This window comes from Protopterus annectens, chromosome 4.part0 (genome assembly GCF_019279795.1).
Source record: "Protopterus annectens isolate FY-2018-M chromosome 4.part0, PAN1.0, whole genome shotgun sequence".
Lineage (NCBI taxonomy): Eukaryota > Metazoa > Chordata > Ceratodontiformes > Protopteridae > Protopterus > Protopterus annectens.
The window spans coordinates 1,823,538,686-1,823,557,470 of record NC_056733.1 but is presented as its reverse complement, the minus strand read 5'-3'; the positions used below and the strand labels follow the sequence as shown (position 1 = coordinate 1,823,557,470).

Here is an 18,785-nt window from a genome sequence, read left to right as displayed (position 1 = left end):
AGTTTTGTCCCTTAAAATATAAACATTTGTCAAACACTGGGCGCAGGAACCTCTCCACATACAACGAAAATGGTTCCGTGATCCACCCCCTGCCTGCAACAATGGGCCTCATGGGTGGACACACTCTTTCTGGATCTTAGGAAGAACCTGTATCACTGGCAGGAGGGGGATCACTAACAAATATTCATACAAATCATTTGCAGCAACATTGGTCTTAAATCATCCAAAACCATCTGTATTCTATGGACATGTATATCCATCATCTTACGTTCCACCAAACTGTAAAACCTTTGGTCTGATAACAGACCTCATTGCCTCATCATAGAACTCAGTCCATAACTACCAGGCCCCCCCCTTGTCAGCAGGTCTAATGACAAGGGAGGGATCACTCCTCAGTTGTTGGATTCTCCTCTGTGCACAAGTTAAATTGCCCTTTCATTTACTAGACTTACCCACTCTTCCATGTCCTACAGATCATTCTCAACTAGTTTACTGAAAGCAGCTACTAGCGGTGGTACCATTGGCATGTACACACTAGGCTTCTTAAACTATTTCCCATCTAACACCTATATTGTATCCTTAAACTCCAATGCAAGGCACAGATTCCTAATAAATAGCTTAAACTGTACTAGAGTATCAACATAATTACTGTCACAACTAGGTATAAAAGTCAATCCCTTTGATAGTACCCCTAACTCATCTGATGCAAGTGGGCAGGAGGAAATGTTATGCACCGTCGCCCAGTTTTCTCCCATATTGAGGTTTTGGTTCACCTGGGCATCTGCACACAACTTCCTCTTCATCCTGCCCCTGCTCATAAATCTCCATCTCCCCCCTCCCCTGTGAACTACATTGATGGGGAAAGGGCAATTGACAATCGCAGTGCCAACATTGTCATGACTAGAACTATGTGCAGCATGCAAAGTATGATTGGAATCCTTCCTCCTAACCACCGGTTCCAGATTTAGACTTGAGCCACATGCCAACGGGTCAGTACTAATGACAGATTGGCCTACTGGAGGGGCAGCAGTAGAACCCACCCCCACCAGTCGAACCCTTGAGCTCAGACTCAGCAGAAACTGCATTAGAAAAAGCAGCATCAAGGACATTCAAACCCTGGGGCACATTACTAGAGCCACTCGTACTTGCATTAACAGTTACACTCAGGCATATTAGCATCCACATTAGTATCACGAATTTGTCCTTTAGGTGCATCAGTCCGTTGAGTAGAAACGGCAGCATTAGGTCCATGCACATTACTGTATGTCCTCGGCCAAAAGACCTGGCCTAACCTAAAGTCATCTATGTCCCGCTTGTGCTGTTTTTGTGCCAGTAAGCGCTTCTCGTATAACTGCACAGTATCCATTGTACAATCAATAAGTATCAGCCGGAAAATGACAATACAGCTCCTTCTGTTCTCCAATACTCCCTCAACTCAGATTCTTTCAGTAGGAAGAATTCATTCAAAAGTGACATACTTTAGGCTTACCTCTATGTTAGCCTGCTGCCACGTATAGAGCAAATCCGGGTATGAATTACCCGTGGTGGGCATCTTCAGTACTCTTAATCCCCTCGGTACAATTCTCATTTTGATGCAAACTTCAAAATGCTGCCGTTGGGTCTGTAGTAGTTTTGACTTAATAAAATCAGCCTCCATTCTCGCAACTGTTGCTCGGAACTCGACCCTATCAAACGGCTCAGCAGATATAACAACACCCTCCTCAGACTCCTGCAAAGGATTCACAGTACTTGATACACAGAAATTATCAATGTTCGTAGGAGTACCTTATTCTGGTACATAAGGCAATTCCACTTGTTGCTCAGTAACACCTGCCATCCTCCCAGTGGCAGCACGCTAACAGAGGTAAGCCTAAAATGTTACTTTTGAATGAATTCTTCCTAACTGAAGAATCAGTTAAGAGAAAGTATTAGAAAACAGAAGGAGCTGTATTGTCATTTTCCGGCTGATGTTGATAGACTTATTGATTCTACACTGGATACTGTGCAGTTACACGAGAAGCGCTTACTGGCACAAAAACAGCACAAGTTCAAGAGAAACAAATTACTTTAGGTTACGCCAGGTCTTCACTTGGCCAAGGACGTACAGTAATGTGCATGGACCTAATGCCACTGTTTCTACTCAACGGACTGATGCACCTAAAAGACAAATTCATAATACTAATGTGGATGTTAATATGCCAAAAAGTGTAACTGTTAATGCAAGTATGATTGATGGCTCTAGTAATGTATTTTCTACGAGTAATGTGCCCCAGGGTTTGAATGTCCTTAATAGGGCTTTTTCTAATGCAGTTGTTTCTGCAGAGTCAGAGCTTGAGGGTTCAGCTGTGGTGGGAGCGGGTTCTAATGCTGCCCCCCCCCCCCCAGTGGGCCAATCTGCCATTAGTACTGACCCGTTCGAGTCAGTGACTCCAATAAATCCGAATCTGGAAATGGTGGTTAGGAGGAAGGATTCCAATCATACTATGCATGCTGCACATAGTTCTAGTCATGACAATGTTGGCACTGCGATTGTCAATCGCCCTTTCCCCATCAATGTAGTTCACAGGGGAGGGGGGGATAGAGATCTATGAGCAGGGGCAGGACGAAGAGGAAGTTGTCAGTAGATGCCTAGGTGAACCAAAACCTCAAGAAAATGTGGGAGAAAACTGGGAGAAGTTAGTGCATAACATTTCCTTCCGCCCATTCATGTCAGATGAGTTAGGGGTACTATATCAAAGGAATTGACTTTTATACCTAGTTGTGACAGTAATTATGATGATACTCTAGTACAGTTTAAGCTATTCGGAATCTGCACCTTAGATTGCAGTTTAAGGATACAATACAGGTGTTAGATGGGAAATCGTTTAAGAAGCCTAGGGTGTACATGCCAATGGTACCACCACTAGTAGCTGAATTCAGTAAACTAGTTGAGAATGATCTGTGTGACATGGAAAACAGAGTAGGTAAGTCTAGTAAATGAAAGGGCAATTTAACTTATGCACAGAGGAGAGCCCTACAACAACTGAAGAGTGATCCCCCCCTTGTCATTAGACCTGCTGACGGGGGGGCCCCTGGTAGTTATGGACAGAGTTCTATGATAAGGCAATGAGGTATATGTTCAGACCAAAGGTTTCACAGTTTGGTGGATATACATGTCCATAGAATAGACTGTTTGAGATGATTTGATTAAGACCAATGTTATTACAAATGAGTTGTATGAATATTTGTTAGTCATCCCCTCCTGCCAGTGATACAGGGTCTTCCTAAGATCCATAAGGACAGTGAGTGTCCACCCATGAGGCCCATTGTTGCAGGCAGGGGGTGGATCACGGAACCATTTTCATTGCATGTAGAGAGGTTCCTGCGCCCAGTGGTTGACGCAAATGTTTACATTTTAAGGAACACGAAACTATTCCTGTTGGATTTGTATGAGTCCAAGATCTGTCCCTGTTGATCTCCCATATTAGTCACACTGGATGTTGTCCCTATACTTTAAGGACAAATCTGGATTAGGTAGTGATGCAGTAGATCTGTTGGCTTTATTTTTGGAAGTTGTGTTAGAGAACAACTTGGCTCTCCGTGCTATTTACAGATGGATGGCACGGCTATGGGCACTTGTGCCAACAGCTATGCCAGCCTCTTTATGGCTGCATGGGAGACCAAGTTCTTGTTTGGTATAGCTGATTTTGAGGAACGTGATGTTTTATAGGCGTTTTGTAGATGTGTTTTTCATTTGAAGGGCATGAAAGATTAGTTCTCTCTTCTTGGAGAGAGTTAATGGTCTAACCCAATATCTGAAATTTACCCATGAGGTTTCTGAGAATTGGATTTCCTTTATGGATGTCTACGTTCAGAGATTGAAAAGTGGCTTACTGAACACAGGAGTGTATAGAAAGGAGTGTCAACGAAATTCCTATCTCCATAGACGCAGTATGCATCCAGGTTACATCTTTGGTAATATTGTGAGTGGTCAGGTGTATAGGATGTCACAGTATAATCCCAGTCAGGATGGTTTTGAGGCAGATGTTAAGGATTTATGATAGAGGTTTAAGAGCAGGGAATATCAGACATCTGATATGGAGAGGATTGGCAGACCTCAATTTGAGGGAATAAGCTGCTGCACCCTTTCTCTGAGACTGTAGTGGACCATGATGGTCCCTGCCAGGGAGTAGAAACCATGGTTTCAGAGTGCCCTTATATTGTACTAAGGATGTAGGTAGGTTGAAGGATGTGATTAGCTCACACTGGGGTGTTAACACTGGACCCAAATGTGAGGGAAATTGTGGGTGTTGCACCAGGTTTTGTCTATAATAGATCGTATCTAAAGAAATTGCTGTGTTATCCTGTTATGGATGGTGGAGGTGATAGGGTTGCTGGTACTGTACCCTGTGGTAGTTGCAACTATTGTTCCATAGACACTGATGTCCATTTCTATCATCCTGTCTATGGCATTAACCATGAAGTTAGAGTTCATGCAAACTGTGAATCTGCACATGTTTATTTGGCCTCCTGTGGAGCCTGTGCTGCGTTTTATGTAGAGAAGACAGACAGGAGGCTGAGGGACAGAATAAGAGAACATCTCTACCAGATCAGGATTCATTCCACTGTCAATGCTCTATCCAAACAGGTCATGTCTAATGATTCCACACACCTTTTTTGTTTTAAAGTACTAGATCTTGCACACTAGTTTTGGGGGTGGGGGGGTGAGGGATACAACAGAGTATTGAATCTAAATGGATTGTTAAGACTTAGAGCAGATGTTTTTCCTGGACTGAATGAGAAAGTACCATTGAGACCTTTCCTGAAGTCCAGGAGATTGAAGTAATATGTAGGACTGTGCTTTTTACATATAGAGCATTTTTATGAGAGGATTTGTTAGTGTTGTGCAATTAGTTTGAATTTATGCAGTTTTTGTTTTTATACATCTCTATTCATGTTTGAGTGGTATAGTTGTTATTTTACTATGGCTGATGTATTTTAGAGTAAGCACTTCATTTATGTTGTTTACCATGATAGTTGTACTATGCCTTTAATGGTTTATCTTTTTGGTGCCTTTGTTGCCATATAAGGGTGTACAGGGGGGGGGGTTCTTTTGGTCTGAAGAAGCCTTCCAGGTGAAAGCACTTGCATCTTCTGTTTGTACCACAATAAATCCGAATTTTAAAGTTCATGAAGTAGCTTTTTTTAGCTTTGTTTCCTGCATTTTGGTTAGTGCTGTGTTTACTGCCTGCATCGCTACTGTGCCTTTTATGTTAGTTTATGTGCTTGGACTGAGTTTGGCACAGGTAGCGTTAGTCCTTTAGGGAGTGATATTTCTTAAAGGATATTTGTGGCAGAAGCAGGGAACAGGACACCTGTATTTTGTACTCTGGGGGGTGGCACCTTGGAAGAATACAATTGTCTATCTTCACTTTGAGTTATTCTTTTTGGGAACATTTCACACTGAAGCCAATTAAGCCCACTTTACACTTGCAAACCCAGGAAACAAAGAAATGCATTACTGAGAAAGAGATTAAGAGGGGGACAGAACCCATCTGCTACTTGAATGCCAGGTAACTGCAAAAACTTTGTGCTTAAACTTTCTTCCCCTTGGCTGGGACACTCAAGACAGGACAGGAGCCCCAAGTCACCATGCCTCTACCAAAGGCATCTTCAAATAAAACTAAGGGGGGGGGGTGCATGGCAATCCCCTTTGGAATGTATGGCATGCGTCAACATGCACTCCCAGCATATGTCCAGTCAAAAGTTACAGGACAGTCTTTGGTTTGGTAAAGTGTGCCTTGTTTCAGTCAGGATGCCCTCCAAAGAGGGCATGCTTCAGATAACCAATGAATGGCACAGGGACTGCCAAAGCACTAAGGAAGCAAACCTCCTCAATCTGAGTAGGGGCACTGGATGCCATGATGGTGTGCATCAAAGTACCTGCCTTCTATTTAATTTGCTTATCTACTTGTTTAGGGGGATGTTGCAAGCTCTGGAATGAAACGCAAGACACCATGGTAGTGCAAATCCAGGTCTTTAGCACTTTCATAGACAGCCAAATAGAATGAAGCATTTTAGGAGAAAACTGTCACATCATGCAACTCTGTACACCACTTTCAAATAGAAGGCAAAACATTCTAAAGCTACCGAATTGTTCAAAAAGCAATCTGTACCACAACTGCTTAGGAAGGTGCAAATTCTAGAAGAGAAAAAAAAAAGTGTTACTTGACCACTGTAATCACTAGACAGGGACAAGTTTGCCAATGACTAAATGGTATAGATTGAGCTGAATAACAGGCCAAACAATACCAAACCACTATTGCTATGAAACATACCTGCGCTGTTAACTGTATCCAGAAAAATCTAAAATAGCAGATGGACTTCAATTTTATGCAGGGAATGCATCAACATCCCTAAAGGGCAGCTGTCCTGGCCTGGAAGTGAATGGGTACGTATCCTTGGAAAAAGCTGTAAGCCAGGCCTTCAGGGACTGAAATCCAGCAGTTAGGACTACAGCAGTAATCTATACAAAACAGAATTACATTCCCAGTCTACTTTGCAGTAAAACCTCCCCAGTGGACTGGATCTCATTCATTCCCCAACAGTGGAGGTTCCTAGGATCCAAAGTGACAGCTATGGAGAGAGGGCACACGTGTTGGGCAGAAATCCAAGTTTGATCTTGCTGGCTACTTTCCTAGAACAGTGTTTAGTCATAGGTCCTAATCCCATCCCTGTGCGCAGAGGACCTGAAGTCACTATAGGGACTCAAAGCACTCATCCTGCATGACCTCCCCCCCTCCAAAAAACCTCACTGGTGTGAACAGCCATACATCTGCCCACTTAAATTTTTATTTATTTATTTAACATTTGTTGACCGGGAATGTCCGACTAGGTTCCACAGAGCCTGTTTTCAGCGGAGGCCCGGGGAGAAATGCTCCAGATGAAATGCTCCAAATGCTCCTTAAACTGCCACCTCTCCAAGGAACTGGGGCTGTATGCATCCAGCTCTACCTCACTATTCCCCAGAATGCCAGTGCATCTCCCCTCCAGGTACTAACAACCCTCTGTCCTACTTATCAAACTTGCAAGGTCTGCTGTTAGGGCTTTATCCCTCTGATTTCACAGAATATTAAATATCTTTACAGAATGTTGTTCATCAAGAGACATGTCAAGTTGTAAAAGCTTCTACAGGTTTGCTTATTTAATATGTTAGACTTTGCTTATGAAAACAAGTTAATATTTCAAGTCAACTGAAAGTTCACTTTCCAGAGTTCCAAATCTTCACATGCAATAAATGCCCATACAATTTATGCAGAAGGGCAATGCCCCTGTATGACTGGACAATGAACTGATATGTTGGACTGCTGTTATCCTCCCAAAGGACCCCACCAGAAGCCATACAAGATGTCAAAAAACAAACAATGTTATTGGCCTATTTACATACAAGAAAGGAAGCTCAGATACTGGGTCCCAGTTGTGTAGGGAACGTCTCCACATCTTGACTTGGGCATCCCATGACCTTCGGCTGTATTTTTTGTACTTGTTTGGTGTCCGTGGGTGAATGCCAGCTTCTCTCAATGATCTGTGGATAGAAGTAATGAAAGTCAACTGCCCTGCACACCACTTCTGTACAACAATTCAAACTGGTATTTGCACAAAACATTCCATTATCTCACTTCACTGAAACAGACCCAACATATTGGCATAACTTTCACACTACAATCAGAACACTTAAAATTGCATGTCCTTCCCCAATATCTCTGCAGTTGCAGGACAGAGTAGGCTTACTGAACTGCATTTTGGATAACATTTTCCATCTAGACTAGACTAAAACTGCAACCACATCCAATCTGCCACCAAGCCACATGGTCCTCAGACAAACATGCCTCCACCCACCAGACCAGTTAAGACCCTATACTAACCAAACCCTTTAAGTAAGGACATGCAGTTAAAAAGCAGTGGCAATCCCTTCATAACTGGAGAAATACTTACCATTAAGGTTAGTAATTCTTTCCAAACAAGTGATAAAGTGCTCAGAGTTAGTGCAAAATAGCACAATATACTGAACCTACTGATATTGCCAACATCCCGGCAGATTTTCAAACTTCACCCCCCCCCCCCCTCACCACCAAAAGGGCCCACAATGCCGGAAAAGTGTAGTGTCCCGGAAATCAGACAGGTGAAAACAGCCCTTTCAAAAGCACAGCATCAATGGGGCAAGATGGTGTCCCAGGCTGTCTTGCATAAACTACAGAATGAACTAACCACCCACCTAAACACACTGTTCACCCTCAGCCTCTCCACAGCCTACATGCCCATAGAATGGTGCACAACAATGGTTATTCTGCTCCACAAAGGAGGGGCCACAACTGACCCTGGTAACTATCGCCCCATAAGCCTGACTAGCCTGGTGTGCAAGGCTATGGAGTGCATCATGGAACTCCATAACAAAGACATTGGGAACCTCCAAATATTTGACCAGACCCAGTTCAGCTTTAAGGGCAGATCATGCCTACTAAACCTGGTTGACTTAGAGACCATCACCAAGGCCATAGATGAGGGGAAGGTGGTTGGCAGAGCCTACCTAGACCACCGACACCATTCTGCACTCGGGAATTATAGTAAAACTCACCAGCCTGAACATGAACCCCCATGTCATGAGATGGGTTGCCAACTGGCTTACAGATAAAACTCACACGCCAAGAAAAGCGGGCTCCAGGTCCAACTCTAAACCTGTCACAAGTAGTGTCCCACAAGGCTCTGTCCTGGGACCCTTACTGTTCGGCATATACTTAGAAGTACAGGCAAACACAGGACGACTATGGCTAACCAAGTTCGCTGATGACTGCAAACTGGGAGCCATAATTGACTCCAGCTGGCGTGGACATTCTCCAAAAGGGCCTTACTGAGACAGACACCTGGTGTCAAAGTCATGGTCTCAAGCTAAATGCCAAAAAATGCATAGTTATCCCATTAGGGAAAACAAAACACCCATGAATTACCACATAGGTGGCAGCCCCCTTAATACAGAAGAGGTAACGATCTGCGGACCCAGGTAAATAGTAATCTCTCCCTTTGACAATCATATTACCAAAGTAGTTAGGAAACCCTATGCAGCCTAATTACTAAAGGGTTTGCATCTAGAAATAGAGGCTATAGTGCCCTTCTACTAGTCACTCAGACCCATCAGAGTACAATGCCCTGATTGGGATGTACCTCACAAGACACTTCCAATTGCTGGAAAGACCACTGAAGTACCTCGCCAAGAGGATCACTGGCCTCAAACTCATGTCCTATGCAGCCTGATTGGAAAAACTCCAACTGTACTCAGTGGCATATCGCTTACTCAGAGGTGATCTCTGCCTGACTTAAAGCCATGTCCAACTCAGAATTGATGGGCATAATCCAGCTAAGGAAATTAAGTCACTGAGACACTCACTAGTGAGCTAAACCTCACCACAATAAATAAGCATGCTGAAGGGATAGGTTCCCGTCAGACCCGCCCATACTTTGGAACAAAACTAACTACATTAGGCAGAACGCCTCACTAACAGTCAAGAGAAACCTTGATGAGTGGATGGTCAACAGAAAATGCACCCCTGGGATCACTTCATTAGCTCTTCTTGACAGAGGCTCAGTAAATAAATGGGGTTGCGAAAGCAGACACTGGCTAGGCTTATGAATGCCCTCTGGCAGATGGCCTAGTACCTACCCTATCTATGAACCTATGACACCCATCCCCCTGGCAACCATCCCATCATGATAACTTGTCTACATTCTGAAGGGCTACCTTTCAACTGTGTGACAAAGTCAAACTAAAGAGGCACATCCATAGCTCTAGAACTATACTTTTTGAAGCCTAACAAATGGTTCAGCATAAACCTGTCCATAAAATGAAGGACGAGTCTAGTGACCAAAACCACTGTGGAGATGAGTTTTTCATAATGCTTTGTAAACTTGGAACAAAAGTAAATTTTCATTATACAAACATACTATCAGCAGCATTTTCCATCCAATTACATTTCTATATATGTAGGCCCAGTCACTGCACCTGTGTTGCTCTGTTGAATTATAAACTGGTATAGGTTCATAGGTTCATACTAGGCTATCTGCCCTGGGGCAATTATAAGCCTAGCCTGATTCTGTATGGCTTACGCCTCCCCTTGATTTGAGTATACTGTGCCATTTTTAAGGTTTAGTTTACTGTGCCTCTGTCTAATAGTGACACGGGAGTAATCCCTGGGACAAACCTACGACCCCACATCCACCTATCGAGATTCTTCTTGAAGAGATTCAGTGAGGTGCTCTGCCTCACATGAACTGGAATTCTATTCCAGAGCGAAGGGAGCCTCTGGGTTATGAACCTGTCCCTCCAGCAAGTTCTATTTATTTCTGTGCTGAGGTTCAAGTCCATCGAGCATGTGGCTCTAAGGGATTTAGATTTACTGAGGTGGAGCATGTCCATTAATTCTGGATTTGACATAGCTTTGTATGTCAGGCATAGATCGCCTCGAAGTAGGCAGTAGGCAACTGAGTACAGCTGGAGTTTTTTTTTTAAACCGAGCAGCATATGGCATCTGTTTGAGACCCTTGATCCTCTTGGTGAGACACTTTTGGGGTCTTTCTAATTGCTGCAGGTGTCTGGTAAGGTACATCCCAAAAGGGGCATTGTATTCTATGATGGGCCTGAGGGATGAATAAAGGGGCACAATTACCTTTCTTGATCTAGATGTGAAACCCTTCGTGATGAGGTGGGCTATGTAGAAGGTCTTTCTAACCACTTTGGCAATGTGGTTTTCAAAGGAGAGATTGCTATCAACTTGGGTCCCCAGGTCCCTAATAACTTTCTCTGTACTTAATGGGTTTCCACCTATGTGGTAATTTGTGGGCACATTGTTTTCGCCAAAGGGTATGACACTACATTTTTTGACATTTAGCTTTAAACCATGGCACTGGCACCAGTTATCTGTCAGAGACCTTTTTGAAGGATGTTTGTGTCAGCTGGAGAGTCGATTATGGCGCCAAGTTTGCAGTCGTCTGCAAACATGGTGAGCCATAGTCCTCCCACGTTTGCCTGTACCTCGGAAAAGTATATACTGAACAAGAGTGGTCCCAGGACAGAACCCTGTGGGACGCCACTTGTGACCGGTTTCGAGTTTGACATGGCTCCAGCAACTCTCATTCTGTGGGTTCTGTCTGAACCAGTTTGTGACCCATCTTGTGACATAGGGGTTTATATTTAAGCTGGATAGCTTATCTATGATGCCCGAGTGGGGTATTGTGTCAAATGCCTTTGCAAGGTCCAGATAGGCTGTGTGGACTACCTTCCCTTCATCTATGGCTTTGGTGACTGTTTCGAAGAAGTCAACCAGGTTCAAAAGGCAGGATCTGCACTTGACAAAGCCGAACTGGGTAGGATCTAGTGTCTGTAGGTCCCCAATGTCTTTGTTTAGGAGCTCCATGATGATACTCTCCATAGCCTTGCAGACTAAGCTAGTCAGGCTTATGGGGCGATAGTTTCCAGGGTCCATAGAGGCTCCACCTTTGTGGAGTGGGACCACTGTTGCTGTACGCCATTCTGTGGGCACATATCCTGTAGTGAGGCGGAGATTGTATAACTGTTTTATTTGAGGGATTAGTTCCTCTGAGTTCATGTAGGACGCAACCTGGGACGCCATCTGGTCCCATGGAAGCAGTGTTTTTTTGCTTTGGAGAGGGCAGTCTTCACCTGAGCATCAGAGATGTTTGGGAGGATAGATACTTGCTCTTTTGGGGGGGGGGGGGTGGAGAAGTTTGCATTGAACCTGTCTGCCAGGATATTGGCGATGTCTGTGGGTTCAGTGTATTTTTTGTCGTTTACAATCAACTCAGAACAAGTCTGGGAGTTGCATCCCAGGTTCCTAACACAACTGAAAAAAGCCTTATGATTGTCTTTGGTGTCCTGTGCAATTTTTCTCTTGAAGCTGGCCTTGGAGGATTTCATGAGGGATCGTAATTTTTTGCTAGTACTGATCAGAGATGCCTTCCCTATTAGGGATTTTGCTCCATCATGTAGTGGCTTCCTCCTTCTGTTGTACAGTTTATTTATGGCAGGGGTCCACCAGACTGGACGCCTGCCTTTGGACGATTGGGTCTTAGTTTTGTTTGGGATAGCATGATCCATGCATTCCTGGAGATGTCCATAGAATGCGTTTATATAGGATTCTGCAGTTTGGGCCGTAGTTTCCACTGGCCCTGGGGCCTTGAAGGATTCCACTTCGGTTTTGAGAAGTGAGAAGTTCGCTTTTGAGAAGTTTTTCACAGTGGTTTTCTAGGCTGGGGGTGGGGTCGGGATGTGGACATCCAGTGAAATTAATTTATGGTCTGATCTTACCAATGAGGGATATACTTCTGGTATGGAGCATCGAGTCCCCATGTTGGTAATGATCAGGTCTAGTATGTTGTCCCCTCTTGTGGGAGTGGTGACTAGTTGTTCCATAGCATTTGAGTTTACAATTTCTAGGAACCTTTGGGCTAAGGTGCTGGGGCTTGAGTAGTGCTCCCAGTCAATGTTTGGGTAGTTGAAGTCGCCCAATATAATGGTGTTCATAGAGATCTTCATGATCTCCAATGTTTTCAGGAAAGCCGAGTGGGATTCCTGACTGAGAGGGTGGTCTGTAGGATGCTATAAACTGAAAAGCAGTCTTGCCCACTGTTAGTTGCACATGGATGGTCTCAGATACTTGGTGCAATGCCACTAACCTGGAGGTGTGGATATCCTTGATAAACATGGAAACTCCCCCTCCTTTTGTGGTTCGGTCCGGGTTTTGGGGCTGAAAAGCATGATATGAGGTATAGCCTGGTAGTGCTGGGGTGCTCTCTGGAGCCTTGAACCAGGTTTCTGTCACTGCACAGATATCGATGTTCTCCATACTGAGGAGAGCTTAGAGTGTGTGCATCTTGAGGTTAAGACTTCTGGCGTTAAGCAGCATTACCCTTAGTTTCTTGTTCCTTGTGCTGTCTATGGGGGTGGGTTTGACTTTTGAGCCTTGCCTAAAAAAGGCACTATGGTGGTGGCAAGAGCCTTTGCCAATATCCGAAAGCCCAGTGGTGACAGGTGCAAGCTGTCCCTAGTGAAGCAACGTGGCTTGTCGAGCATGTCATCCCAAGCTGACAGACACTGGATCCCCTTTGAATGACACCAAAATTTTAGCCAATTGTTAAAATCGATCATTTTGTCTTTGTACTGTGGCATCACTCTAGGTGAGGGTAAGATGCTGCTCAAGGTCATTAAAAACATACCCATTTGATGAGTATCCCTTATAAAAGTCTAGTTGTTCCACAGTTGATCACTGTTGGCATTTGGGTTACCCATTATAAAATATGCCTACTTTCAGCAGAGAAAGTGTAACCAGGATTTGTACTTTAAATGTGAACAAGCAATGTAGGTGCTTATATAAATACATTGCTGTTAATCATAAAAACAAGCTCACTACCTAATCTGCTCCTACAGTGTCTAAGAACCAAATTACCACCACCCATAGCTCTCTACCTCCCATTTCCAAAATGGGAAACTAGCTGCAACTGAAATGGGCAAAATGTAGAACACAAACTGCTCAACAAGGAAGGTCATATGGTTAAAAATATGCTGGTTTTATTTGTAAAAAAAGAGATTTTAAATGAAATAGGATTAATTTCTTTTTGCCTTAAATATCAGTTAAAATATTCCTAACACTGGGTATGTGAGAGACCCTTTCAATGTGGTACTTTGAGGAACATGAAATTTCAGACCTCAAATTAGGTACATTCTTCATAGGGAGGTGTACTTGACCTGTAATGCCACTATCCTTTTGTCACCATACAGCAGTCCAAACTTAAGTATGGCATCCCCACTTTAAGCAACACTAACCATTTGAACCAAAAACTCCCAGCTTTAAAACCTTCTCATTGGGAAGAGTACTTTAGTGTACTCATTCAAGCTTCGCAGAAAGTGCATCAAACTTCAACAAAATGTCTTACCTAGCCTACAGAAGTTGCATAGTTAGTATCTTGCAAGTGATTTTCTCTGCTCTCAGACATTTCAAGCACAAATAACTTCAGTTCATGGACTGAACCCCACCTTGGCAACATTTTAGCACATCAAGCCTTTACCACTATTACTGAACTTCATTTTTAGAGTACAAGCAACCCCTGCTTTTTGTCTTTCCTTCAATTACTTCTGTTTTCTTCTCTAGAGAAGTGCAACTGTAAAACAAACCAATTGCAAACAGATTCAATACAATGGAATAATTATTCTGAGGCAACTACCTCTGAAGAGGTATCCTAGCATTTATTGGCTCTTGACACCACTTTGATAAACATGGTAAAAGATTACCATGTCTACAGTAATCATAACAGGACTACCTCTCTATGTATTCTACGTTCAGCATTTTACAAAGTGCAGGACTTGGGTTATCTATGGGTTTAATACATGCAAGCACAATTCTCCTTTGTGCAATTTGATCTTTTCATGTTTCTCAGCTTATACATTCATATTTGCTACTGCCCAAATACTATTGTTTACAAATAAACCAAGCAGGTTTCCCATAAATGCTAGCAAGTGTCACTATTAGACAAAATCCATTATTTTGTTTTCCTCCAGGTATGCCATTTGCCCCTCTCATCTTGAAGTTTACTTTCCTGCCACTGATGTCAGGCCAGCTGGCCTACTGTTTCCATAGCCGATCCTGCTGCCTCACTTATAAGGATGGTGCTCCACAACATTCTGAAAATCATAGGATTGGCAAACTGACTACTCTAGAAACTGCTTTTGTAAAGAGGCAATAGCTTAGCTGTTCCATCTACTCCAGCTTGGCTACTTTAGTATTCCAATATGCAGACCTTGCATGTGCTCAGGCCCTATTCTGTTCCGTTTTTATTAACCTTTCTACAGTGAAGGTAAGGCAAGGACCTCAACTTCTCCAGTGTCCAATTATTCATTCTCTTCCCCTAGTAGTATACTTGGCTTCATCTCCCTCTGCCAAATCCTAATCAACCATTGTCCTTGCTTTAATCATGCTCACTTTAAACTGCACATATATTTAATAGTAAATCTTCTGGCTAAATGTCCAGCATTTATTCTAAATTCCCTATCAGCCTTTCAACTAGTCCCATGCCCTTCCGGGTACCTCTGTAGATCAACAGCTCCAAGTGGAACCATGGAATACACCAACTTCAATTAAATATTTTTGAAATCCAGATAGTCTACCATCTGATGCATTTGCAACCCATTTTTCTCTGTTCAGGATTACTGTCCACTCTAAAGTTTTCATCTTTTTCACCCTCTGTGCCAACCATTTAGCCCTGTGCCACTCAGAATTGCTCTCCCATCTCCAAGATAACTGTTCGTGACAGCAATCAAAGTCATGACTAATACTTCCCTTCCGGTCTTATCCTTTTCCATTCAGATATGAAGGCTTACCACACTTTCACCTGTAAGCAAGTAAGTTCCTGCACATACCATACAAAATGTCATGCAGACAGCCAAGCACATCCCAGCCTATAGGTGTTGCATGTAGTCCATTTCAGTCATGTGTTGTTGGCACTAAAACAGCTGGACTGCCTTCCTTCATGTAAGTATGAGTAACCAGATGTCAGCTGCTCACTCCCACTTCCCTTACCAAGCTCCTCCCACAGCTGCTGCATCAAACAGCATCAGTAAGAATTGGTTCAGGACAATGAATGTTGTCAGTAGTAAATAAGGGTTTTTGAACTTTTAAATTTGTGCAACACATTTTCCAATGTAGATTACATGCTATATTCAAATCATGTGGGCATGGTATGCAAATGTCCCCATTTCATGAATTCTTCCCATTTCAACATTTTCACTTTGTAGTTTGCTTGCGTTACGTCTTTAGCCTTAACTCATTTTATCCAAGTGATACCTCCAGGTGCATCTGCAGTTACTTCCTGACCTCTAAGGGTCAAAAATTGCATGTTCATATTTGGATCAATAATTTCAAAAACCATGCCATGTACAAAGTTTTAAAAGATTTCATCTTAAAGCTTACACAATGGCAAGCTCAGCTGCATTAATACCCGACCTCTGTCTAGTGCAGCTAAATAGATATAAACTATTTATATAGATATAATTGTCACATTTTTCTTAAATAGCTTAACCAAGTAACAGACAGAAACCCTTAACCTCATATGAAACCTCTCGGCAAGATGAAAATAAAATCCTCCTCACTGTGTAACTTGAGTGGTTGCTGAGATGCTGTAAGTTTACAAAATATTACAAGTGTAATAGTTAAGGTTTACTATGACTTATAAAATTTAGTTTTAAGACCTAGAACCTAAAGAATACTATCACTAAAAAATAGTCAGTGCTGAAGAGTCTGCCATTTATACTTTCATAATCCCTGTGGTTCCAGAGATTTGACTGTTTGAAATGTGAGGATATAATTTGATTCTGTCAAAAGGCTCCACCCTTTGGAAGTTAGAGCAAACTTCCTGAGCTCCATTGGAGTGAATGAGTTACAGGGTCAAATCCTGTCAAAGATAGCATAGCTGGCTAGCTTCCAAAACCTCAGGGCAACTTTAATGACCTAAAACCAGTAGGTAGGTAGAGCTGCCCTGCCCGAACAGGTTTGAGCACAAAGTCATTCAGAGCTTTCCTGCCATTGATGTGCATGCTCCTCTGTGGGCTTTCATATATTGGCTGACTTGTGGTGTTCTTTTGCTAGGCAGATGAAGTTCCCTTTGGGGGAAAAATTTCACCAGAAGTGTAAAATGTACTTTCCTGCTTTGGAAAGCTATTTATCCAGGAGTTGACTCATGAGACTTAACTGTATTGTTAAATGGCAGTATGGCCGCTTAAGAGGTTGAGAGAAAGCAATGTGGAATAGACCCTATCAATGTGCAACTGTCAAAATGTGGAACACCCTATTTTCACACTGTGCGAAAATGCACCATTTCCATGGGACCTGGTTAAAGTGGGTTTTCTGCCAGTAGTACTAAGTGAATACTGTACATTTTTAAAATTCAACAGGACACATCAAGTAAAACAGTCAGCAGAAACCATTGATAAAATGCAATATACAGACAGTATGGTTCAGACAGCAGTTAACTATTTCCATTAATTATGATGCACACAACCTGGTGATACTTTTAACTTCATAAGTAAAGACTACATTTTATATCGCAGTCAAGTTAGCTAGGCAGCTGTTTTCCCCTAGTTCCTTTATTCACACTGGTCAAATTTTCTACTTGGCTTCTATCCTATTCCAAGTTATGATTCATTCTCATACCGGACCAAAAATACCTGCATATTCTCCCTCTTAACTCCAATCATTTTTTCCATTTGACCAACCCCTCCTGGGGAACTTCTTGATTTCTTCAAATAAAAGCTCTGCTTTTTCAGAGAAGTACACTGTTCCCAAGCTGAAGCATGACCCCCAAATCTGTCATTTTACACTTCAAACATTCAATGTCACTTGCTACAAACTTTTCCTCCCAAACACTGAATGTATTATGCCTCTTAGATGTCTACTGCTTTTCAGTAGATGTTACCCCATTGTTAATGTACTGTCCTTAAATTGCTGCCCATACATTCTTCAGAAAATTAGTTTTCAACTGTTGCCAGTGATAGCCAAAAAAGGCAAATTTTACAAAACACATTGCTAATACGTAGGCATGTCAGAGGTTAAGACATGGAGGCTATTTATTGCTGGTCAAATCCATGCATTTATTAGGATGACTTGAAAAAGAATGGTGATTTCTCAGTAAAAATGAAGCATTTAGCAACATTTCTTACCAAATAATACAGCAATGCAGAGGAAAGCTGCATTGTATGGCAGTGGATATATGGGACAATTACTCAAAGCTTGAAACACTGGAGATTCACCACTGTGTATCCAATAGATAGAAAAGCTCAGTGTTAAATTTTGTCATTGGTTCTTGAAGATGCATTTACCAGGCATAGGATTAAATATTGTGTGACTTGAGTCTTGTCTGCAGGCCTGGAAACAGCCACATTGTGTGGTCACATTAGCTGGAATTTTATTACACGTTTACTTTCAAAGCATTTGCTCACCTTTCTAAGCAGTTTACTGTTCACAAAGAAATGTAGTTTATATGTTAGTACTCTGTACCCTAATTTTTAATTTTCTCATGTCCTATTAATGTACTGCCAGATACTTCTGCCTCAGTATGTCTAGAATTTAGCTGCAGAGCTTGCAGGATTCAGTAGACCAAAAGTATTTTGAAGCATATGTACAAATAAGCCACGAAAGGTAATTAGTATGCATTATTCTAGAGATTAAAGTCCAGATAAAGTTAAGAAAATGCATGCTAGAAAACAATTTTATCTTTGATGGAGATCCAATTCAAAGAGTTAAAAACATTTTTTCTTCTGCACAAAATGAAAAGCAGATAGCCTGAAGAAGTTCCCAAAAGGAGTAGGAACACTGTTGCATAGTGCAATTAAATGCTTAATAAACCAAAAAAAAGTGAACATTTTATTTCTGGTGCCATTATTTCGTGATTTATAACGAATAAACCATAAAGCTAAATTTTCCCTTTAAGCTTAGTACATTAAAGCCACAATATCTGTTCAGTGAGTCTTTACTTTTTGTAGGCCACAATATGTAGGTGCAAGTGCCAAGAAACAAACAAAAAAGTTAAATATCTGAATGGTTCAAGATTTAGCCTAGAAATAAAAGTGCATATATGTTTACATAAGCCATAGTTTTGCATGACTGTCATAAATTAACAGGTAGGACTTGAGTGGATTAAAGCAAATAGCATAGTACAATCTGAGGATAATGATACACTTAGCAGAAACC

At 42.2% G+C, this 18,785-nt stretch overlaps 1 protein-coding gene across 4 annotated transcripts in view; it reads right to left on the bottom strand.

Moving 5' to 3' along the window:
• Positions 1–18,785, bottom strand: part of LOC122800037 (oocyte-specific histone RNA stem-loop-binding protein 2-like) — a 512,723-nt gene that overhangs the window by 178,419 nt on the left and 315,519 nt on the right. For all 4 annotated transcript variants that reach the window (XM_044069515.1, XM_044069512.1, XM_044069514.1 and 1 more), the window contains one exon: positions 7,427–7,564. In XM_044069515.1, the coding sequence (XP_043925450.1) occupies positions 7,427–7,564 (138 nt within the window). The remainder of the gene's footprint in view (positions 1–7,426; positions 7,565–18,785) is intronic.